Source organism: Symphalangus syndactylus, chromosome 19 (genome assembly GCF_028878055.3).
Source record: "Symphalangus syndactylus isolate Jambi chromosome 19, NHGRI_mSymSyn1-v2.1_pri, whole genome shotgun sequence".
Taxonomy (NCBI): domain Eukaryota; kingdom Metazoa; phylum Chordata; class Mammalia; order Primates; family Hylobatidae; genus Symphalangus; species Symphalangus syndactylus.
In genome coordinates, this window is record NC_072434.2 from 36,518,414 (window position 1) to 36,543,087 (window position 24,674).

Here is a 24,674-nt window from a genome sequence, read left to right on the forward strand (position 1 = left end):
GAAACTGCAGGCTCAGAGGACTGTCATAGCAATATACAAGATGGAGGCTTGCTCCTCGCAGCTCTGCTAGATGTCACGAAGGAGGGCTTCCCCACCCTGTCCTGTATCCTAAGGGAACTTTCAGGGTTGGTGATTGATCTCATTGCCTACCTCTGCTCAACCACTGGCATGCTTAAGATAAATTTCAAGGAAATGTTGTCAGAAGTACTTGGTTAAAGTCAAGATTCTGGCTGGGTCTTCTGGCTCCCCAGATAGGAATTTCCAAATCAAGTACTGTAGTAACCAGAAGTTTGTTCCTACTAATGACTATGCAGTAGCTCATGTCTGGTCACTGTCCTGTCAATTTCTATGCTTGTAGAATACTGGACAGAGGAAATGAGCAAAATTTATGTGGTTTAATTTTAGAAAGAAGCTCAATGGTCAGGGTCAGGTGTTGGAGTTGTTTACCAAAGTACTTAGTTATAAAAATGTCCTTTCTAAGGATTTAGGCATGAAGCAGATGTCTTGACTGTATTACATCAGCATCTCCCCAAGTGTTCAGTGAGATAATGTATTAGGGAAAAAAGGTTTGGGATTAAATCTTTCAGAAAATGTTGGCTTGAATAAATTCATCCTGTTCACTGCTGAACTTCTAAGTTTCTTTGTTAGTGTTGATAGATAATCTTTAATAAGAGGACATGTTATGCAGTATTTTTCAAACTTGTTTGATCATAGAACGCTTGTGACTAAAAACACCTGTACTAGACTAGCATTCTGTAGAACAGTCTTTGGTAAACACTGATTTAGTTAATCACCTGCCTGACAGCTGGACTATGGAGTGGATTTTTTTTTCCAGGTTCCTTTGAATAATGTGATTCTAGGTTAAAAATCCTTCAATCATAGGTCACAATTAGGCCTTCACTAGTTTAATATCACACAAGATGAATTCACTTGAGATAAGATATAAAAAATGCTCCATGGATACATATGTAACAAATCTGCACATTGTGCACATGTACCCTAAAACCTAAAGTATAATAATAAAAGGAAAAAGAAAAAGAAAAAAAAATGCTGTTTAGGTAGATGAAAACACTCAAGTGGGAGTCATGACAGGTAAGGTAGGACATTTCTGCCACTCACTAGCTGTCCTGTCTTAAGGAAGTTACATAAGTTATCTCTGTCCTAGGATGCTGACCTATACAATGTGAGTAATACTACCTCTGTCTCAAGGGATCTCATGATTGTGTATCTGTTTATGTGTAGGACTTTAAATTTAATCCCTGTTTTAGCTGCAAGGAAACGAATTTTAGGTTCTTCAAAAGGTTATGAAAAAAAGATGTGAAAATTTATTTAGCCTGATTTTAGTGTAACATTGTTTTTTTATAAAATAATTTTATAAAAGAGTCCATCAAGATATTATATAGAAAATGCACACTAAGGTAATATATACACTTCATAAAAATAGAATACATCTTGGCAATTGCTTAGAGTCTATTACCACCATGTACAGTGTATTGACGTGTAATATTTATGTTAATTTGAACACATGAGATTTTTAAAAAACCAAACCTGTCCCACTGGTATCTTTAAAAATTGTTTTCATTGATAGGAAAATAAACAAAATTCTGGAATGTAAAAGTTATGAAGCTAACTGGATGAAAGTTTATATTAAAATGTTAAAGTTCCATGCCATGTACAACTGTCGTGAGGGCAAAGCGATCTTTTTTTTATTATTATTATCATAAGTGGTTCATCTGATCTCACAAAATCACTGAAAATAATATCCTTGTTCTGAATGTTCAATCAAGATAAGCACCATTTGGGATCAAACAAGCCTTATAGTAGCTGTACTATATTCAAAAAAAAAAATGAGTGGTGTTTTTCTCCTTAAAAATGAAAATAGGTAAGTCCTATTATAATATATCAATACTTACAAAAAGCTCCATAAGTTACTTTATAAGCTTTGATCAAAATACTTAGTGATTCTAAAAATAGTCAAATGCTCAAAAACTCTATTTGAGTCTGAATCAGTTGTTTTTGTTTTTTGTTGTTTGGTTTGGCTTTCAGGAAAATGATCTTAGGTACTAAACTACTATAAAACATCACCAATATGTCCTGTTAGATGTTCAGAATAACCTTTGGGAAGTAACTGCTCCAGTGTAATAAATAAAATATTAAGGGACTTTTCTAGACCGTACTTCAAGATATGACCATGGTGGGATCATGAAAATACCTCAGAAGTACCAAGGAAGGCACACAAAACAGAGTGCAGCACCATTTTCAAGTTGCCAAGATTGCAACTGTCAAGAGACAATAATCTGGAAGGGGGCTTGATTGCCATGATTAATGCGGTTTAAATATGTGGAATAGGCTTTGCAGAGTTCCTTAGTATGGGTAGGCAGACACAGCTATATAAACTATGAATGTGGTCTGATATTCAATGGTCCCATTGGCACTGTAGGATGAAGCTCGGACCCTCATGCGGTAGGTCTCTGCTTCTCGTAGTGGTCGTGTTGTATACACCACTCCTTTCAGGTTTTCATCCCTCAAGGCAAAAGGAACAGTCTGTTCCTCGTCTACCATGAGGAAAGTTGTCCTGGGATGCATCACTCCATCCTGCGTGTACGCAACCAGCCGGATTAAATCTTGATTGGTGGCTATTCCAAATGGGAGGGAGACGAGTTTGTATTCCAAGGCATATGGGCTCAAGGCACATTCCAAATCATTGGGTGGACAGTTCTTGAGGCAGAACCTAAGGACAACAAACAAATGAAATACACATAGTTATCTGGAAGCAGGAGGAGGCATGATACAGGTGATCATGATCCATGACAACTTTTAGGCACTACATGCAGGAGGCAGCCTGGCTGTAAAAGTGGTAAGACTCAGTCGTGTTCTGTGTCACTAACTCAAACCAGACACCAGATGACTAAGAGAAGATGCTGGTGTGAAGTCAAATATGTATCTTGCAGCTCCATTAAAAGCAGATGTGTCTGAGCCACTGAAGTAAGTATGAATGCCACAAGAGTATTTTCTTTAAAATGAAAAGTCAGTTTTGGAAATAAAAGCATCTGCATATATATTGGAAACAAGTACTTCTTAAAGAGGAATACAAGCTACTTTTTAATTATATAGTATCCTAACACTGTTTGAAAGGTGAAACAAAATACATTGATATTTTTTCTAAAAATAATAAAAGGTCAATTAGGATTTCTGGTGGGGAAGGGGTACTTCTTTTGTAATTGTCGTTCACATTATTGTAGATTAAAACGCTTTATTTTCTTTTACCAGAGCGCACACTGCTTTTTGAGTCATGATGACTTTTAAATTGTTTGCCAGAAACTGATGGTAATAAAGAGGGGAAAAAAATGCACAGAGAACCATTTTATGAAGACAGGATTCTTCAGTCATAGTATTTTTAGAGGTTGTGTTAAGTCTGTATTTTCAATTTTCTCCTTCCTATTCCATGTCCCATCAGACCAATTGCAAATAGGTTTTTGGTGGATTCTGGGCAGTCCACACTTGACTATGCTGCAGTAACTTGGTAAGCATTACCAAGAGGAAAACAAAGTGAGTTCCGGCCAGTATTTTGTTTCAGAAACACCTTCCTATCAGCAGGGCTTATCCAAGAGGAATATTATCACTTGTTTTCAATCACCCTGTTAACTTGGTACCTGGATAGAGTGCAACATTTCTGGAAGGGGAGAGAGAAAACAGAATGGTAGTTTATTCAGAATGCAGAAAAGCCTGTTTCAGACAGAAGGAAATATAAGCAAGATGATGTATGAACGGGCAGACGACTGACTCATTCTCACTCATCTCCGTTCTCAAGGAGTGGTGAGTCAGTGAAGCAACAGAAAAGGTGCTTCATGGTGGGCTCTAAGTGTGCAGAGCCCTTAACACCCTGAGGCAACACAACGGAAATGAAAAACTTTAAAGAAAGGCAGGCTCTATCATTCCATCAAACACTTGCTGCTGAGGCAGAACCCACCATGTTACATGTTATATTCTGGGAAGACTGCTCCAGGAAACACTGGCAGCCAAGAGTGAGCTTGGGTGGCAGTGGCTGCTGCAGGATGAGCTCATTTCTTGCCCATTCATTGAAAAGAATACTTACTGTAACCCCACATCTCCCTGGAGTTAGTGACTTCCTGTGAGTTACACATGACAAAAGACAAAGTTTATGTTGGTCAAGGAGTAGGAGGAAGGATTTTCAAAAGCATGTCTGGGATGAGAAGGCAAGACATACCCTGAAACAGGATCCCTTTGGTAGTTGGGTGGACAGGGTGTATCGATGCACTGGTAGCTTCCTCTCATGTTGAAGCACATGCGATTGGCTCCACAGCGCACATTCTGCTCCAGACACTCATCGATATCTAGGGACAGCACAGGGAACATGCAGCATCAGCAATGAGGGTGAGAGAAGGCCATCAGAGCAGGCACTGTGGATGTGTGACTAGAATGTGGAGGGCTAGCCTTCCCCTCCCATGAATGAACTTAGTCATACCTAAGCTTCTTTAACCACAAAATGGGGATCATGACACCTGGCGGGGTTATTTCCCAGATTGCCTTGAGCACATGTTTCTTTATGTGAAAGGACATAAAAAATTGAGAGCTATAAAAGTAGATGGGGAGATATTAAGAGCTCTCTGGTGTCTTTTATATTTGGGAAATACCTTGCATTTGAGTTTTATAAAGCAAGTAATATTTTAAATGCACTATGAACAAGCCAACAATTTAAAGGACATTTGTGAATATTTTTTTGCAAAGTGAAGAATCTCCTTAAAATGTGAGTGATCCTTGCCGAGTGTTTTGTTTTATAATGTCAAATTGTTGAGTGTAAAATAGGGTCTTAGATATGAAAGGAGTCAAGTTATAAATTCAGGAGAGATGGTACAGGCTAGTCAGATCTTGAGGAGAGAGACAAACAAAACAGGATCAAATGAGTGGCCCAGGCACCACAATGTAAGCTGATCAAATGGAGCAGTTCACCTTGATCTGGACTGTGTTGAGTCTATCCTCTCTCGTTATGGTAGTGGGATGCTCTCCTTAGGCTAATGGTATGGGGAAAATACGCAAATGAAATACTCTTTATTTTGTTGTTTTCTACACTAAGTTAAGTAGAAACACACTTAAGTGCTTCCTAAAAATGAGTGTTTTTGAGCCACCACTTTTAATTTGGGGTTTATTTTTGAGCATCAGGGGATCCGTGATGTTTGCGTGCATGTGTGTGTGTGAGAGACAGAGACAGAGAACGTGAGATTGATTGATGGTTGGATTTTCTGGAAAGAGGGTCCATGGAGTTCAACACAATTTTTTAAGGAATTTTAAGACCCCAAATGTAAGAATGGTATTTTAGAGCAATGGTTTTCATACTGGGGCATCCTCATTCCGCTGGTGATACACGAATGTTTTCTAGCAGTATGAATGCAGGCGAATATTTCAGGGAATCAATTCCCATATTCTCATTTTCCACAATTCTCCTCTCTAAAGTCAATTTGCCTGAGAACATCTCATGACCTGGAGGTCTCTATTCCCTTCTCCCTGTTTCCAACCTTCTGATTTACAAAGGCAGACTGCAACTAATCTCAGAGGATAAACAGAGAGTAAGAATATTGGTAATAAAGACTGATGGTGGCTGGCAGGCCTTATTTTATCATGGCCACAAACCAATGGTCTTAGCTCTCTATTTTATTTTATTTTTTTGAGATGGAGTCTCACTCTGTCGCCCAAGCTGGAGTGTAGTGGTGTAATCTCGGCTCATTGCAAGCTCCGCCTCCTGGGCTCAAGTGATTCTCCTGCCTCAGCTTCCAGAGTAGCTGGGACTACAGGCATGCGTCACCATGCCTGGCTAATTTTTGTATTTTTATTAGAGAGGAGTTTTCACCATGTTGGCCAGGCTGGTCTTGAACCCCTGACCTTTGGTGGTCCACCCACCTTGGCCTCCCATTAGCTCTCTATTTTAAATTAGATTTCAGAAGTGGGTTGGTTGTCATGGGGACACCTACTAACATTTTTGTTTGAACAGAAAACTCACCTTAGACTTTTTCTGACAGTAGATCTGATTAATTTGACAATGAATACAGACTTTCAAATTATATAGTGGCCATCCTCCATTAACCGAGGGAGTTAAATCTGCATCTCTGAAGTTTTGATGAAAATATATTTAAAGCTTGAGCACATTAACATAACAATCTGTATAACAACGCCAGAATTCACATCCTTTGCAACTATTTAAACTTATAAGAAACTTTAGTGGTCAATTTTTAAAAGTATGAGTAAAGTATAAGGTTTTCAAAGTCTAAGTCAATTGGCTGCATATAGCATTGGTCCTGAGATACAAGAGGGTAAAATGACAATTAAATGGACTAAACTGGTTCTCCACAGGTGGGTCCTGACAGTCAAATGCACTTCTATCATGGAAGCTGTGCTAAGAACAATGTTACTACGATGTCATTGTACAGTAGTACATAATTTGGCAGTTGGATAATGGTATTTATATTGGTATTTGATACAAAAATAAGCATTTTAGATTTGGCTCCAAATATTTTCTAAGGAAACCACAGACAATGTAATTATTTATTTAAAACAACAACAGTCTCCACAAAGTAAAAAGATACTGGGTTAGAATGATACGGAGTAAATAACCTTTTAGTTATATGTGCTGACAATGATGTAATATGCTATTACTAGTATTATACTAGGATTAGCTCTCCTACAGGAATGAAACATAATGTGAAAAAACTTTTTATTTCAGTTAAGTCTTGCCTACTGCCTCTGTGAAAAAATTTCTATTTATGATTTTATCAGCCAGGAGGGCTTAATCTCCTTGACAGGATTGTCTCAGCGGAGTGAAAACCCGTCCAGAAAAATGTGAAATTCAATTAGCCTTATCTTCCTTCTCTCATTAAAAAATGTTCTCTTCATGGTCATCATCATCCGCATTTTTTCTCATTTTCATCATGAACTCTTGCAGAAACATGAAGCCAGTGGGCTGCAGGGGTCCGTGATAATGGTGGTGTGGAGACTAGAAGCTGGATGCACATCAGTGTGCATACTAAGCTGTTATTTAGTAGTTACCTTATGATATATTTTCATTGGGTAAATATGAATCTATAAAGAAATCTCAGAATCTAATATAGAAATATACACTTTCTATTAAAAAGCTTTCCTAAGTACTGAGGTGCTGGGCAGGTGGCCCTCTTCTGTCTCTGGTCTATTACCCTCTCCTCAGGGTGAAGCACTCTCTCTAGGAATCCACTCACTCTACTCATTTACTCCACTCACTATCCTTAAAAAAAAAGAAGACAGAAAAAGAAATAGAAATTGTGTTGTCTTCTGTTCATGGATGATGCGATGTCTGGTTTCTATTAAATATAAGAATATTATGATTGAAATGAAAGTATTTTGTAACATAAATATTGCTACAAGAAAAGAATCCCAAAATGAGCTGAAAATTTTTATATTAACAGTTTTAGAACATATGAATGTATTTAACCAAGTGCTTCTGAATACTAAAAATTCAGGATAAACATACTTGGAACATCTGTCTTACAGAAAATATAAGTAATTTAGGTTCTTGATAAACATTATGCATTGCATTTTTAAAATACAGATGAATAAGAGCACTCATTTTAAATGCAGTGCTCATATAATGTTTCCAAATTTTTAGAAGTAGATTAGTGGTGCATAAAATTAGCATAAGGGTCCTTTAGTTTCTCCTCTCTGCATCTTAGGCAGTTCTTGATTGGTAATGCTTTTTGTTTATTTTGCAGTCTAGTGACTTTCACTTTTGACTAGAGTTTCTGTCCTTGTTCAATGTCAAATTCACTTTAATTTGCCTTTTATTATTGACGTTTGTATCAGTAATTTCTAAATCTTTCAAAAAATCATATGCAAATAAAAAGCAGTCTTTGGTTCCTTATAAATGCCTCAAACACTTTCTAAAACTATAAAAAGAATGCAAGTTATTCTTCAGGGCAAAGAAAAAAGCATAATTGTTTTCTCTCAAGTCTTTTTAAAACCACAAAAATATGTAACCCATTTAAATTGCAGACATTTCAAGTGACACCTGTTTCTGATTTGTCCACGTCATTTTCCACTCTCTGTAGCACAACTGAAAGCTGAAGAACGTTTTGAACTAAATGAGTGACAAAGGCAATTAAAAAAATAAACTGGCACAATTTAGAAAGGGCGAAAAATTCTCTAATGTGAATAAAATATAACCCTTTAAAATCTGGCTAAGGGGTTGTGCGTTTTGAGTGGTTATTCCAAATGCTTTGGTATCTGCCCTGTTGCCTTCTTTGGTGCCTGGGGTACCTGGAGGGGGTGTGGTTTTAGTGTGGGCATCGCCACTCCTTCAGGAAGACTCTTGGGTTGAAGAACTGGGGAAAAGTGGTAATATCTGGACAAAGTGCTCTCACCCCATCCTGCTGCCTCAGTGCAATGCTCCTGGTGCTCACAGCATCCCAGGAGACAAAGGACTATTCTAGACATACAGATCTGAGGTCAAGTCCTACCTCTGCTCTTGATTATTCTAGGACATTAAGGCTCACATACTCACTCTGAGAATTAGTTTTAGAATGGGTACAAATTATCTAATGGGTGCAAATTATTGCCTTTGACATATTTATACTGCTGATTAAAGTGAAATAACAGTTGCTTTGGAAAAAGATAACAGTATGATTAAATAAATTATTCCAGTACTTTAAATCTGAGTAAAATTCTCTGCATGGGGTAGGTTCTTAAGAAATGTTTGGTGACTGATGGCCCAAAGTGAAAGTTATTACTCAACTTCATGTTTCATCTCCGGCCCACATGACCCAGTGGGGGCCCTCAGGGAGTGTGAATGAGTGAATGGGTGGGGTAGGGTGGTGTGGGATGAGGTGGCAGTGCTCACGGTAACTAGGGTGAAGCCGTTGTCCATCCTGGTTTTGCCTCCTGGAACCAATTTTCCATAAGCTGCATTGCAGCAAGTCTTTTGTGAATCCCATAAAGATAAAAAAGTTCAATCTAAATTTGATTGCTGCTGATAAAGCACTCTTTTGGAGCTTTTATTTGCTATACTTTACAAAAGGATATAATTTTCCATGACACAAATTAATACAATTCAAAAGCTTATTAAGACCCACATAATACTCCTAGATTTTGTCCACAAAATTAAAGGTTTCTTAGACGATTTTTAGGAGCTATACAAGTTCTTATTTCTCCTTAATATAAGTACACGTTGCAATATAATCAACCTTACCAAATTACAATGCTCCTTTCACATTTTTGTGTAAAAAGGGAACTACTGAGATTGATGTTTTATTCTTTGTCATTGCTATATCTTGCCCAAAACTCTGTTATAGAACCAATGAGCTATACTTTGTTTTATTTACATGTCTGTCTCCACTAGACTGTAAACTCTTAAAGGGGAAGACTCTATCTTATTTATCTGTTTAAATCCTGCAATGCTAGCACATAATTGTTCCACATCAATGTAGACTCAACGAATGAATGAATCATTTAATTGACTACAAAACTGATCACTTTAAAAATAAGTTTAATAAGAGGGACAACATACAAAATAATATCTAACACTGAAGTAAATTTACTGAGTAACCTTCTCATTTTTCACTTCCATTTTAGTGGAATTGTAAAAAAGTTTGAAGAGATCTATTCCCATTAAGTTTTAAAAATATATAATATGAACTGGCTTAGGCATTCTTGCTCCTTCTAGTAAGACCATACCAAAAATGTTTCTCAACTATTTTCTTTGCTTGCTTCCTCTCCCATTGCTTCTCCAGCTTGCAAAAGCAATGTCTGAACATAATTCTGACTCATGGGAATGGGAAAGAAGGGGAAGCCACTAGGAGAATGATTATTCAAAAAAAACTTCTCACACTCTCTGTTGGTTTTTAGTCAAGTTTGCAACAATAAACATCCCAATGTTTTCTCACCTTGGCATGTCTTTCCATTGTGTGTGAGTTGATAGCCAGGTGGGCAGATGCATTGATAACTTCCAAAGGTATTCTTACACTCATGCTGGCAGGCATCTGTATTTTCACATTCATCAATATCTGTTCAGGAAGAAGACAGAGTTATCACCACACAAAAAAGCAGACACTGTGACAGAGCCAACTCTCATCAAGTTGTTGATATACATTAGAAAAACTTCTTGGTGATTTTATACTCATGTTAAAAAATGCTCAGAGCTATTTTCTACCAAGATATTTTTTATGTTATAAAAATATTGAATATGGTACTATATACACAGTACTATATTACAAAATATGGACATTTCTTTGTGTAAGCACATATATGCTGAAGTCCCAAACTAGTCAATTTTTATATTACTTAAGTAAGAGTGACATGACAGAGGAAACAAATGTAGACAGGATCCTAAACCACCAAAATATGAAACTCTTTAAGGAATAGTAGAAATTACCTAAAATATAATGTTCCTATTGAGATTAATTGCAAAAAGGAGTATTTGTTTTTATTGTATTTGAACTTTGGCTCTCTTTCTCTCTCCCTGCAGCCCCACCCATGCATAGCTTTCCCACACACAGATATCACATGGAAATGTTTTTTATTTTTGTGACAAAAATACTTTTTTTATACAATTCAAATGTACTAATGACAAGTACATACATATATAGTTGTGTTACTTTTGGCAGGCCATTTAAGTTCTCAAGATCTCATTTATTCTTCTGTTCAAAGGGACACTTGAGACCATCTGCCCTACTTCACAGTTTTGTTGAAAGGTTCATATACAGTAATATCTGGGAAAGTAGTCTATAAAGGGCTGCTATTATTAAAGCCATGAAAACGGCAAAAAAGCAGGGTGAGAATAGATGATAATTCAAAATTAATTGATATTTGCTTTAAGGATAAAGTATGTGATTTGGGAGGCTGAAGATTTCTTGTCCCAGTGGTGTTTTGCTTTAACTAAAATTAAAATTTGCTCATAGTCCCTGAGCATACACCAACCAGTGGAAGACTAGTTAACCAAAGTGTTGATTCTATGACTTGTGTGAGTTTTTACTTCTTTCCTTTAAAATCAGCTTTAACCTAAAATAACAGAAATGTAAATGATGTTGAACTCCAAGTTGTTAACACAGAGCTTTCCCAAGCATGAATTTTACACTACCCCCAAGTGTGATTTCTGCATTCAGAAGCAATGCAATGGTCATTTTTCCTGTTATGCTTTAGAATCAATTTCTTCAAAAAATAAACCCTAGCCCAAGTCTAACAAGATTTCATAGTGTTAATTTGAATCTTTCATAACTTGTCTGTCCCAGATAGTTCATTAAAAGCATTTGGTGCTTATTGCAATTTGGTCTTGTGTAATTCCAAAGCTGTCTGCAGTCTTACTGTATATTTCTTCATTAGTCCCAATACTATAAAATACTGTATTTTAAGAAATGTTTAAGCCTATGAATTGCCCCCAAAGAAACTTAAATATCCAGTAATGGACTAGCTATAAATTTTTACTTTAGATTCTCCAAGATTGACCCTTACTATGAAATAGTGGCTGCCTCAAATAGCAGATGACTGTCTGAGGAAGACGATTGTGATAACATAACATTGGTTTAACATAAACAGAAGACAGAAAACATAAGACTCTACTATGATGAAACTGCAGCCATAGATAGTGATGAAGAAGTAGAGAAATGGGTTATTAATCAGGAAACTTTCTTAAAATAACTTGGACCTTCTGATAATTTGGAAGAAACCAGCTAATGGTGTATAGTGTGGAGGGTGTGGTTTAATTCATTTTTCATAACACAGATTTTTGGGCAGGAAAGTGAAGGTAGAACAAAAGAAAGTGCTTGTCTAAAATGAAGGTTGAGAATGGGATGGTAACCTATTACCTAGGCTGTGAAAACCCTCTAGTGGGGATGACTATTTGGAAGAAACTTTGAAAGACAAAATGTCAGATGTTAATTCTGTCAAAGAATAGTGAACAATTTTAATGAAGAGTCAGATCAAAACTGTGGGCATAAAATTTACCAAAACTCAGAACAGTTTGTAGCAGATTGACAGTGTTGTTTAATATACTAGCAAGAATACTGGAGTCCACATATTTAGCAATTAAACAGTATTTGACCACATGGGACAAAATGTAGAGAATTGTTAATGCATTAATGTTTGGTGGTAGGAGAAACGAGCACTGTCAACAATTCTGGTAAGCTAATCACAACGGAGAAGTTTCCATATCGCTTATATTAAGCTGCAGGTACATCAGGGTAAAAAAGACAGAAAAGTGCTGGAAAAAACATGAACCTAAAAAGCAAAGGGTAAAGTCTGAGTGTCTAGAGGGACTGAGGGTCCAACTGAGTAGAGATGATACGGGAAGATGAATCCACCTAAGGTTGATCAAGAAGTCCATCTGAGAAGATAATAATGCAGTAACAGGGCTTGGGCAAGGGTAGAAAAAGAAACAAAAGAAAATTGAAGATACAAAGAGAAGAAATGTTTAAAAAATGTTTGTTTAGCAAAAAGCATAGTTAGGAGAGAGTAAGCAAAGTGTAGAACGCTTTCCAGAAATGTAAGACAATGAGGCTGGCATAGTGGTCTTTGAATTTAAATAGAATTTGTTTCTTCCCTCCCTCTTTACTTCCCTCCTATGTTCTTTCTTTGCTTATTTTTTCCAGCTAACAAATAGTAAAACTAATTCCTGCTTGCTAATTCCCCTTGAGTAGGTCAATGACATGCTAATCATAGATATTCACAGAAAATTGAGTTAAATGAGTGACAGATGGTAATGTTTGCAACTTGACTGAAAACAAGGTCTCAATTCTTAAGTTGGAAATTATACTTCACTTTTGCAAACAAATGAAATTATAGACTTGTGAATTTAGATAAAGATACTGCAAGCACATATTTCAGAGTGATAGAAACAACTTAATTTTGTCCCAACTCATATTATCTTTTCAGTGACATACAAACATACACAATAATCAAACAGCAATTCCACGGGGACTGTGGAGCAACAGTCAATGGGATGTTGGTTGTCATACAGAACAAGCAGTCAACTGAGAAGCTGACACTTTCACTTTTAAACCACTGCTTTTCCATCAATCCGATGTGGCCACAATCTGATGGCATTACATTATGTGGCAATATTTACATCCTCTTTTAAATAAACTATATTCTGGATGCCACTGAAATTTATTTCTATGTAGCATTAAGTTTAGTAACACCTTCAGGGTGACCAAAAAGAGAAACTTACTATAACACAATAAATTATTAGAATGCTCACATGTAAATCCATAATTCACTTGACTCAAGTCTGTAATAGTTTTAGGTGCCAAAATAAATGTCTTGAAATTTTGAGTCATTCCGAACTTGAGATCAGATGTAGTTCACTGCACTCAAACAATCACAGGTGCTGTACACATACTTTGACTCTGATCAGTAAGAGAGCCCACAGAAAGGAAATGTAATACAGCTGACATTTACCTACACATGTGTCATGGCTTGCCTCAGAGCCTTCAGGGCAAGTTTTCCTAATAGTCCTTCTAGTCCTGGAGAGAGATGTTCTGCTGTTTCTATACTCTGAGTAGGAGCTGTAGAGATGTGAGTACTGTCTGTAATGCTGTTGAGGTTGATAGTTGTTTCTCACAGGGGAGAACCGTGCAAGGTTATAGCTACTGTATTGAGTGCCATAATTTGGCAGCCTCTCCAATCCAGCGCAAGATTTCCCGTCCCCTAATAAATGTTGTCCTGGCGGACAGATACACTTGAAGCTGCCGGGGGTGTTGGAGCACTGATGTGCACAAGGTTTAGGCACTTGTTCACATTCATTAATGTCTGCTCGTGTGCCATGACATAAAAAAGAGAAAAAAAAAAAGACACATACATACACACACAAAACACAGGAATAAAGAATGAGTCTGTGAAACAAACTGAAGACATTGTTACCCTCTAAAGCCAGGCATACAGTAATTTCTCCTCAACTGTTGTGAACTTTTGAGAAAGCTTTAATCATTCAGTTATGAACATAGGACAGATTCTGCAAATCTCCCCGTAAGTACTACATTATATGCACACATTTTATTTGAACATTCACATTGAGGCAAGCGGCTCAGAAAACAAGACACACTAGTTCTGTGAATTCATACTCCTTTGACTCACTTATGATGGCCTTAAGATCTAGGGAGCTCTGTTTTCAGCCTTGTCTCCTTGATCAGTTTAAGCTAATTTGGTATACGTTTTTACATGTAATTCTAAGAGTAGCATTAAGATTTTAAATCTTAGAAATACTACACTAAGCTTTCTTAGTTCAAATAGGCAGAGACATCTTAAATTGTTAAAATTTGCGTATCTTCCTCTGGAAAAAAAAAGGTACAAGAGAATGCGGAATCACAAATGAATATAATTTTCATCAAACTTCACTTATAAAAATGTCTCAAGATAGTACCTCTTAATACAATCATAGGTGTACATTTGGGGAATTTCTGTTTTCTCTTTTGACAAATATTTCAGATGGAATTCAGATTTTTCTACTGGTTGACAACGTTGGAAGCTTTCTAATATGTCCACATATAATTTTTTAAAAAGTAACTACTTTTATGTTTATTTTTAAATTTTTATTTAAATGACTTGGTCTTTCTGCAAGCATCTTTGCCCTCCTAATAGCAGCCAGAGCAATCTTTTCCAAATGTAAACCGTATCATATTGCTTGTCTGCCCAAGACCTTTCATGTTTTCCCATCACATTCTTTATTATGGGCTCTTTATCTTCCTTACCCTCTGCCTACCTTTGCTCCAACAGCCTGACCCCTTGGTTCTTCCTTGATTACGGTCAGTGCATTCTTTTCTGAATGACATTGCCATGGCTTCTCCTCGGCCCAAAATACACTCGCCCAGACCTTCCCATCGTGGCTGCTCTTTCCCCCCCTTTTTTTTTTTTTGAGATAGATGGAGTTGTTCTGTTGCCCAGGCTGGAGTGCAGTGGCATGATCTCGGCCCACTGCAACCCCTGCCTCCTGGGTTCAAGGGATTCTCCTGTCTCAGCCTCTGGAGTAGCTGGGACTACAGGCGTGTGCCACCACGCCCAGCTCATCTTTTTTGTATTTTTAAGAGAGACAGGGTTTCACTGTGTTAGCCAGGATGGTCTCGATCTCCTGACCTCGTGATCCGCCTGCCTCGACCTCCCAAAGTGCTGGGATTACAGGCGTGAGCCACCACACCTGGCCTGCTCTTTCCTTTTGTCCAGTCTCTCAGAGAGGCTACCTGGATCACAGTGCTACCACCCCAATCTGGGTCTCTCTCCTGTTTTATGTTTCCTTAAAGTGCTTATCACTATCTGAAATTGTATATTTGTTTTGTGATTCTTCTTTCTCTCCCTGGAAGGTAAATTCCACGAGGACAGAGACCTGGTCTGCCCTGTTTAGCGATGTATTCCCACAACCTAGAACAGCATCCAACACAAAGTAGGTGCTCAGTAAACATTTGTTGAATTAATGAAGGAATGGGCTTGATATCATGTGCCAAATCAAGCCGTGAACAGTAGAAACAAAAAAGATCATATGGGAATATGTAGTCTTAAATACGTGAAAACCAGAGTTCAAAAGCTAATGTAGATCTTAATTCTATCAGTAGAGGCAGAAACGAAATCACATCTCTAGTTTGTATTTAGTTATAATATTGGTAACTACTGTCTCTAATCTTCCATACCATTATAAGTTTTAGAGGTAGGAATACTGGCAAAATTACAGACTTTAAAATTTTATTTTCTGAATTAATAATTTTGAATTAACGAACAAGCCAAGCACATTTTCCCCCAACAGATTAAAATCAAGGAAACAAGGACATAGAATCAGTTCTTAACTAAGATATAAACTCACCAAACACATACAATTTTAAAAAGTTATTTTCTTTCTATTGTTAGGTCAACACATGGAATCTGTACTTGCAATTCTTCCTATAAATTGGAAAAGGGAACGAAAACCAAATTCTTTAATTCATTACCACAGTGGCATGAAAGAAAACAACATAGGAAGGTAGAATAAAATAGTAAATTTTGCTTTAAAAACTATTTTAGTAGGTAAAAATTAATATTTTAACTCCTTTTCTTTGAGACAGTTTCTTTAACTCTTTTTTTTTTTTTTTTCATTTTCCTCTTCAATTTATTGCATCCACTTTGTACATGAGGAAACTGATGCTCAGAGAGGGAAAGGGACTTATGACCCTTCAACTGGTGGAACCAGGACTCCTGGTCTTTGGATGCCAAGTTTCAAATCCTTTCCAAATTCCATGAACTCACCCATTGCCCCTCTTCGGAATATCTTGCATACCTTATCTGTGTTAGCTTTTGCCCCTTGTCTCTGCACCCTGATTAATAATGGGTTTTTTTTTTTTTTTTTTTGAGACATAGTTTCACTCTTATTGCCCAGGCTGGAGTGCAGTGATGCAATCTTGGCTCACTGCACCCTCCACATCAAGAGATTGTCTTGTCTCAGCCTGCCGAGTAGCTGGGATTACAGGCGTGAACCACCATGCCCAGCCATTTTAACTCTTTTTTTGAGGCAATGGTTCTGCATTCTTCCTTGTTTTATTCCCCAGCACAATGTCTGAGATCCAACTGGTGGCCAAATTAGTGAATAAATACACCTATTTCATTCTGAAAAGTCACTGTTACGGCTGATCAAGATGTTAAACTATATATAAATGATAATATCTAAATAGAAGACTAAAATGATGCTCTGTATTCCTGTTATTAAAAAGCATTTTCTTTTAAAAGAGTTTCTAGTAATGGTATTAGTTTGAACATTTGCTACATACAAAATACTATGCTAGGGATTGCATAAAGACAGAGCTAAGTCTTTTTGGGAGAATTTGCTATAAATAATCATTAAGTAGACAAGAAGGCAACCAATTTGAAAAGCATAGCATGAAACCCAGAAGCTAGTATTTAAAAGCCCACACCATTATTTTAGTGCAATTGAATATTCTAAGGAAGACTACAATTTGATAGATCAGTTTCTTTTTTTATAAATGCATTAATTTTTACCAAAAGTATGTGGTTATCTGACAGATATTTTCTATTTGCCTTCATATTCAAATATAACTAAGATGAAAACAAATAGGCAACTGGGGAGAAATGAGATATTTTTAGCAAAGGGAACAGCACAAAGTAAGCATTAAATATATGATCAAATAATTATCCATTTATTTAAATTTTGTGTCCCTATTTTAATACCTCACACCTAAACTTTCATACTACATACAAATATACTTCATGCTCAAATAAAATGTATCTATGCAAACATTTATGTCATGTGCGTAGAGATATAATCAATGAGATAATCTTTATAATTAAGTTGTGATGGCAATTATATCAGAACCTCACTTTGATATGTGTGGTGTATAGCAAGCACAGACTAATTATTATCACTTGAATGGTCAGTGTAAATTGAGCTCAATATGAAGTCTCTGAAGAAGTATCCAAATTGTGTTGAATGACGTAAATCAATTCACATACCTTATTATTGTAACAAGAGACCATTTGAAGATAGAGAAAGTGGCCCTAAGCGAGTTGGAAAGGCTAGGTAACTACATCAGTAGCTTTATTGCTCAGCAAGTTCCTATTAACTTACCCATGCAGGGTCTTCCAACTCCTTGAGACCGATAACCTCTTGGGCATACACAACGATAGCTGCCTCTTGTATTCTCACATATCTGGTTATATCTGCACTGATGGGTCCCATCTTTACATTCATCAATATCTACAGACATGGAGGCAATAAGAAGTAACATTTCCTCTTTCAAACCCAAAGTCATTGTATTTAAAGTCAGCATTCTGTAGAATTGCCAAAGGTTGCATTTCTCACCAAGTGGTTGAGATCATACCAGCTTACAACTTGGAATCAGAAAACCTGGGTTCAAGTCCCAGCTCTGCCACTTATTAACTGGCTGCTTTTCCTCCTCCTGTTTCCTACTATGGAGAGAGTTTTATTCTCAGATTTCTTTTTTTCTCCTTTTCTATATCCCTTCCTCCTTTTGCCATCTTATTTATACAAGTGATAAGAGTTTAGGCAGATTGAGAGCAATAGTGCTACATTACTTCTGATCTACAGTCACATGTTTCTAGCTGCTAGCTGGACATCCCCATCTCTCTTTGTTTTACCACTACTTCAAACCCAGCACACGCTTAGTGCCTTAACCTTACTTCCCTATTTGTGATAACAGCAGGCTTGTATTTCAAGTCCATTAAGTTTTAAATGATAAATTATGTTCTATATTCCTGCTACTGAAAAGCATTTCTTTTAAAAGAGTTTCTAGTAATAGTATTAGTTTGAACATTTGCTATATACAAAGTACTATGGTCAGTCATCTTTAACTTATTCTCTCAGTTGCCAAGATGGGGTAGTTCTATTTCCCTCAATCAAAACCATGTATCTCCACATTTCCATTCCCACTTAGCTAGATTTTTGCTGTAGCTTCTTAAAAAGTTTCTGATCTTTCAACTCATCTCATGTCTAGTTAAGCTTATACATAATTAGGGCCAATATTCTGAAAAATATTTACAGTTGCATGTAACTGTACATGATGCTCTGAGTTGGCTGCTACTTTTTTTTTTTTTTTTTTTTTTTTTGAGATGGAGTCTCGCTCTGTCACCCAGGCTGGAGTGCAGTGGCATGATCTTAGCTTACTGCAACCTCTGCCTGCTGGGTTCAAACGATCCTCCCGTCTCAGCCCTCAGAGTAGCTGGGACTATAGGCATGAGCCACCATGCCCAGCAAATTTTTGTATTTTTAGTAGAGACGAGGTTCCACCATGCTGGCCAGGCTGGTCTCAAACTCTTGACCGAGTTGGTTGCTACTCTTAAATGATAAGGAAAGTATTGACCTATATCTATAGTGTGAGAGCTGAAACAAGTCTTCAAACATATTTCAAAATCTGATACTTCAACTACCATCACCAGTTGTTGTTGTTTTTTTTTTTTTTTTTTTGAATTTACTTTTTATTTATTTATTTATTTATTTATTTATTTTTATTATACTTTAGGGTTTTAGGGTACATGTGCACAATGTGCAGGTTTGTTACATATGTATCCATGTGCCATGTTGATTTCCTGCACCCATTAACTCATCATTTAGCATTAGGTGTATCTCCTAATGCTGTCCCTCCCCCCTCCCCCCACCCCACAACAGTCCCCGGAGTGTGATGTTCCCCTTCCTGTGTCCATGAGATCTCATTGTTCAATTCCCACCTATGAGTGAGAACATGCGGTGTTTGGTTTTTTGTCCTTGTGATAGTTTACTGAGAATGATGTTTTCCAGTTTCATCCATGTCCCTACAAAGGACACGAACTCATCATTTTTTATGGCTGCATAGTATTCCATGGTGTATATGTGCCACATTTTCTTAATCCAGTCTATCGTTGTTGGACATTTGGGTTGGTTCCAACTCTTTGCTATTGTGAATAGTGCCGCAATAAACATACGTGTGCATGTGTCTTTATAGCAGCATGATTTATAGTCCTTTGGGTATATACCCAGTAATGGGATGGCTGGGTCAAATGGTATTTCTAGTTCTAGATCCCTGAGGAATCGCCACACTGACTTCCACAATGGTTGAACTAGTTTACAGTCCCACCAACAGTGTAAAAGTGTTCCTATTTCTCCACATCCTCTCCAGCACCTGTTGTTTCCTGATTTTTTAATGATGGCCATTCTAACTGGTGTGAGATGGTATCTCACTGTGGTTTTGATTTGCATTTCTCTGATGGCCAGTGATGAGGAGCATTTCTTCATGTGTTTTTTGGCTGCATAAATGTCTTCTTTTGAGAAGTGTCTGTTCATGTCCTCTGCCCACTTTTTGATGGGGTTGTTTGTTTTTTTCTTGTAAATTTGTTTGAGTTCATTGTCAGTTGTTGTTTTTTTAAATTATACTAAACCACCATGAACTTAACAACCATCAACAAATGGCCAATATTCCTTCATCTATATCTATTCCCCACAATCCTATCATATTGTTTTGAAACAAATCCAAGATATGATAATTTTATTAATATTTTAGAATTGATTTTTTTAAAGAAAAACTGTGCTATTTTTACAATGAGAAACTTAAATTTCTGTGTAATCATAAGACTTGTCCAAAGTTAGATAGCTGTCAAGAAGGAACAATGAATTTTAACACTTTATCCCTAAGTTCAGCTCTTTCTCCCTTATACAAGGCTTTCTTGCTTTCCTTTTTCTGTCATCTTCATCTAGTAACATCCCAACCTATATTTAAATGTGATCATTTCCACAACCTCCTTCATAGTGACTCCTACTGGATACAGTCACTCTCTTGGGTATTCTTGTAGAATTTTATTTGTTCCTCTTTATGGTGTTTCATTCACCTCATATTATAGGTTTTTGCTTTTTTTTTTGGGGGGGGGTATAGTGGAGTAGGCCAATTTAACCTATAAATTCTTTCTCCTGTGTTTTTTAGCAGGAATGAGAATGGGAATGGTATCTCTCTTTTATTTTTGTAAATCATGCAGTTGCTAGCTCTGCTAACCAGGCTGGTATAGTCTAGACATATACAGAACAAATGTAGAGAGAACTATAATGTACCTTTGTGTCTGGTCCTTGATATAGAATAGATAGGCAAAGCATAAATTTTAGGCAAATTATTTATTTTATTTGTCTGGTCATGGATTTGATATTTAAAGAATATACAGCTCCAAAATAATTATATTTTGAATTTTAATCTCTACAGACATAATTTTTCTTTCCCCCAAGAAATTCTTAACATATATGCTAAATTTCATATTAGAAATTATGTGAGATAATATTAGTGCTCGTGGATATTAAACTATGTAAACCAAATGTTTAATTGATGGGAGCTCAATATGGTCATAAGTTTTCATAGTGAGCTTCCATTTCCGGGTACAGCCATGACCCTGGGACCTGGAGCTCAATTATCCTAGAAGTTGGGAGTACTTATGGAAAAAGAAAGATTTCCTTGTTAGCTTAAATTTACTTTAATCACTAGTTTTAAAATGAATGCCTTACTTGACTTGTTGACAGTAAACTGATCTCAGTCATGGAAACAGCCAGACACTCACCAATACAGGTTCCATTTTCTGCCTTGGTCATTCCATTTGGACAAAGATCAATGCACTTATAGCCACCACGGGTGTTCTTACAGTGCTGATCTGGTCTGCATACATTCTGTCTACACTCGTTCACGTCTTGATAAAAGAACAAAGGTAATGTAGATTAAGAAAGTTATTTATTCAACTTTTCCAGAGAAATCATACTTTTGGATTTTAGGGATATTATTTATATATATTCATTGCATAATCATTGTGTAAGGTTAAAGTGCTTAAATTCAACAATGTATGTAACACACTTTAAAATATAATAAAAATCAAAAACAAAAACAAAATATTGTTTTACAGAGCAGGTAGCCATACCAACCATTTTCTCCTCTTAGAAAAATAAAATTTATATACACTATATTAACTTCATTTGTATACATATATATGTACATACATATGTTTATATGTATAGATATACTTTTGCAAAAAAATTACAGGAAATGTTATGAAGAATGGGTATGTAATTAGAAAAAGAAACTCATAAAACATAGCATTTTTTGTCATTTTGGTTTTGCATGGATTGCATACATGCTGCATGCTTGATGTCCTATATAGGAACCAGTACCAAGACACAGTGTATGCATTTACATCAGACATCTTTAAGAAGTTATAGAGGTGTCATTCCTTTAAATTCAAAGCCCTTTTCTTACCCACGCATTTTCTGCCTTTGAGCTGATACCCAGGTTCACATCCACAGTGGAAACTTCCTATGGCATTGAAACAGCGCTGGTGACAGGGGCTGGATTCTTGACATTCATTAATATCTGTTAAATGAAACAAAACTTTCATTACATGCTATTAGGAAACCTGAGTTAATTTATCCCAAAAGTTTAACATTTTAATGATCTTGATCATTACCATGTTTAAGATCTTCTCTAAAACCTATTCAATATATTTGCACTCATGTGATCTGCCAAATACTTGATAGAATTAATTGCTGGAGAGGGTATCTCTCTTCAATACTCTTAAAAGTAGACGACTGCTAACGATACATAACTATGTCAATGAAACACTCTTCTACTTTAAGAATTTTGCCATATGGCCCTCACTCCTGTTTCTCGGAAGTTCCAGTCCTGGAATGTAACTGACAGACTAGGATGTTGAAGACAGAGGAAAAAACTCCAACAACACTAAGGTCTTTTGCAATTGTCCTTTCTTCCTCTTTCTTGCTGCTATGAGCTTGGTGCAGGTCTTTATCACCCTGTGCCTGACTGCATCAACATCAGTATTTCTCTACATTTGCAGTCACTAAAGAAAAGTACCTCTATTTGAGCTCTGCAGCCCATCTTACCCTTCCTCACCAAGATGAGGACTGTGGTCCATCATTCATTCCCTCCTCCTATGCATTTTAAAAGTCCTTCCAGTCTATCACTGATGGGCATTTGGGTTGGTTCTATGTCTTTACTATTGTGAATAGTGCTTCAATAAACATACGTGTGCATGTGTCTTTATAGTAGAATGATTTATAATCCTTTGAGTATATACCCAGTAATGGGATTGGTGTGTCAAATGGTATTTCTGTTTCTAGATCCTTGAGGAATTGCCACACTGTCTTCCACAATGATTGAACTAATTTACACTCCCACCACCAGTGTAAAAGCATTCCTATTTCTCCACCTCCTCTCCAGCATCTGTTGTTTCCTGACTTTTTAATGATTGCCATTCTAAATTGTGTGAGATGGTATCTCATTGCAGTTTTGATTTGCATTTCTCTAATGACCAGTGATGATGAGCTTTTTTCATGTTTGTTGGCTGCATAAATGTATTCTTTTGAGAGGTGTCTGTTCATATCCTTTGCCCACTTTTTGATGGGGTTGCTTTTTCTTGTAAATTTAAGTTCCTTGTAGATTTTGGATATTAGCCCTTTGTCAGACAGATAGACTGCAAAAATTTTCTCCAATTTTGTAGCTTGCCTGTTCACTCTGATCGTTTCTTTTGCTGTGCAGAAGCTCTTCAGTTTAATTAGATCCCATTTGTCAATTTTGACTTTTGTTGCCATTGCTTTTGGTGTTTTAGTCATGAAGCCTTTTCCTATGCCTGTGTCCTGAATGGTATTGCCTAGGTTTTCTTCTAGGGTTTTTATGGTTTTAGGTCTTATGTTTAAGTCTTTAACCCATCATGAGTTAATTTTTGTATAAGGTATAAGGAAGGTGCCCAGTTTTAGTTTTCTGCATATGGCTAGCCAGTTTTCCCCCATTTATTAAATAGGGAATCCTTTCCCCATTGCTTGTGTCAGGTTTGTCAAAGATGTGTGGTGTTATTTCTGAGGCCTCTGTTCTGTTCCATTTGTCTATATATCTGTTTTGGTACCAGTATCATGCTGTTTTGGTTACCGTAGCCTTGTAGTATAGTTTGAAGTCAGCTGGAGGCGTGATGCCTCCAGCTTTGCTCTTTTTGCTTAGGATTGTCTTGGCTATATGGGCTCTTTTTTGGTTCCACATAAAATTTAAAGTAGTTTTTTCTAATTCTGTGAAGAAAGTCAATGGTTGCTTGATGGGGATAGCACTGAATCTATAAATTACTTTGGGCAGTAGGGCCATTTTCACAATATTGATTCTTCCTATCCATGAGCATGGAACGTTTGTGTCCTCTCTTATTTCCTTGAGCAATGGTTTGTAGTTCTCCTTGAAGAGGTCCTTCACATAAAATGTGGCACATATACATCATGGAATACTATGCAGCCTTAAAAAGGATAAGTTCTTGTCCTTCGCAGGGCCATGGATGAAGCTGGAAACCAAAATTCTTGGCAAACTAACACAGGAACAGAAAACCAAACACCGCATGTTCTCACTCCTAAGTGGGAGTTGAACAATGAACACATGGACACAGGGAGGGGAATATCACGCACCAGGGCCTGTTGAGGGGTGGGGGGAGGGGTTAGGAGAGGGATAGCATTAGGAGAAATACCTAATATAGGTGACAGGTTGATGCGTGCATCAAACCACCATGGCACGTGTATTGCTATGTAACAAACCTGCACGTTCTGCACTTGTATCCCAGGACTTAAAGTATAATAATAAAAAAAAAGTCCTTCCTTCTTATAGTCTTCTTTCCAATAAACCTGCAGATATAATCAAAATTTTCCTCTCATAACCAAATCCCTCTCTCAGGTCCATACTCACCTCAAGCTCCTGCCACTTCTCTATTGCTATATTCCAAACCCTTCAAAAGAAAAATCACTATAGTTGGGCTCCTCACTTCCTCACCTTACATTCCAGATTGCCAATGTCTCTTATTTTATACTTGTTTTCTCTTTGACATCTTTTAATTTAACCTCTCAAAATCTACAATGTGTTAACTTACATAAACACAGATGTGATCATATACTTTTTTTTTTTTTTTTGAGACAGAGTCTCTGTCACCCAGGCTGGAGTGCAATGGCATGATCTCCACTCACTGCAACTTCAGCCTCCCGGGTTCAAGCGATTCTCCTGCCTCAGCTTCCCAAGTAGCTGGGATTACATTTGTAAGCCACTGCACCTGGCTGTGATCACATACTTTTAAAAGATTTTTCTTAGTGCAGTTTTTTTTTCTTCCTCTTCCTCTTTTGGTTGGGCTCCCTTCTCCCTTTTTACCCTTCTTGCCCACCAAAGGCAAACAATATTAAC

The 24,674-nt window shown here is 36.9% G+C and overlaps 1 protein-coding gene across 1 annotated transcript in view; it reads right to left on the reverse strand.

Moving 5' to 3' along the window:
- Window positions 1-1,302: 1,302 nt before the first annotated feature.
- HMCN1 (hemicentin 1) overlaps window positions 1,303-24,674 on the reverse strand; it is a 438,669-nt gene continuing 415,297 nt past the window's right edge. Inside the window, exons 101-107 of the mRNA XM_055234444.1 lie at window positions 21,717-21,830; window positions 21,031-21,156; window positions 17,570-17,698; window positions 13,429-13,779; window positions 9,921-10,040; window positions 4,229-4,355; window positions 1,303-2,731 (exon numbers count right to left, since the gene is read on the reverse strand). Coding sequence (XP_055090419.1) covers window positions 2,365-2,731; window positions 4,229-4,355; window positions 9,921-10,040; window positions 13,429-13,779; window positions 17,570-17,698; window positions 21,031-21,156; window positions 21,717-21,830 — 1,334 coding nt within the window. The 3' untranslated portion in view covers window positions 1,303-2,364. The remainder of the gene's footprint in view (window positions 2,732-4,228; window positions 4,356-9,920; window positions 10,041-13,428; window positions 13,780-17,569; window positions 17,699-21,030; window positions 21,157-21,716; window positions 21,831-24,674) is intronic.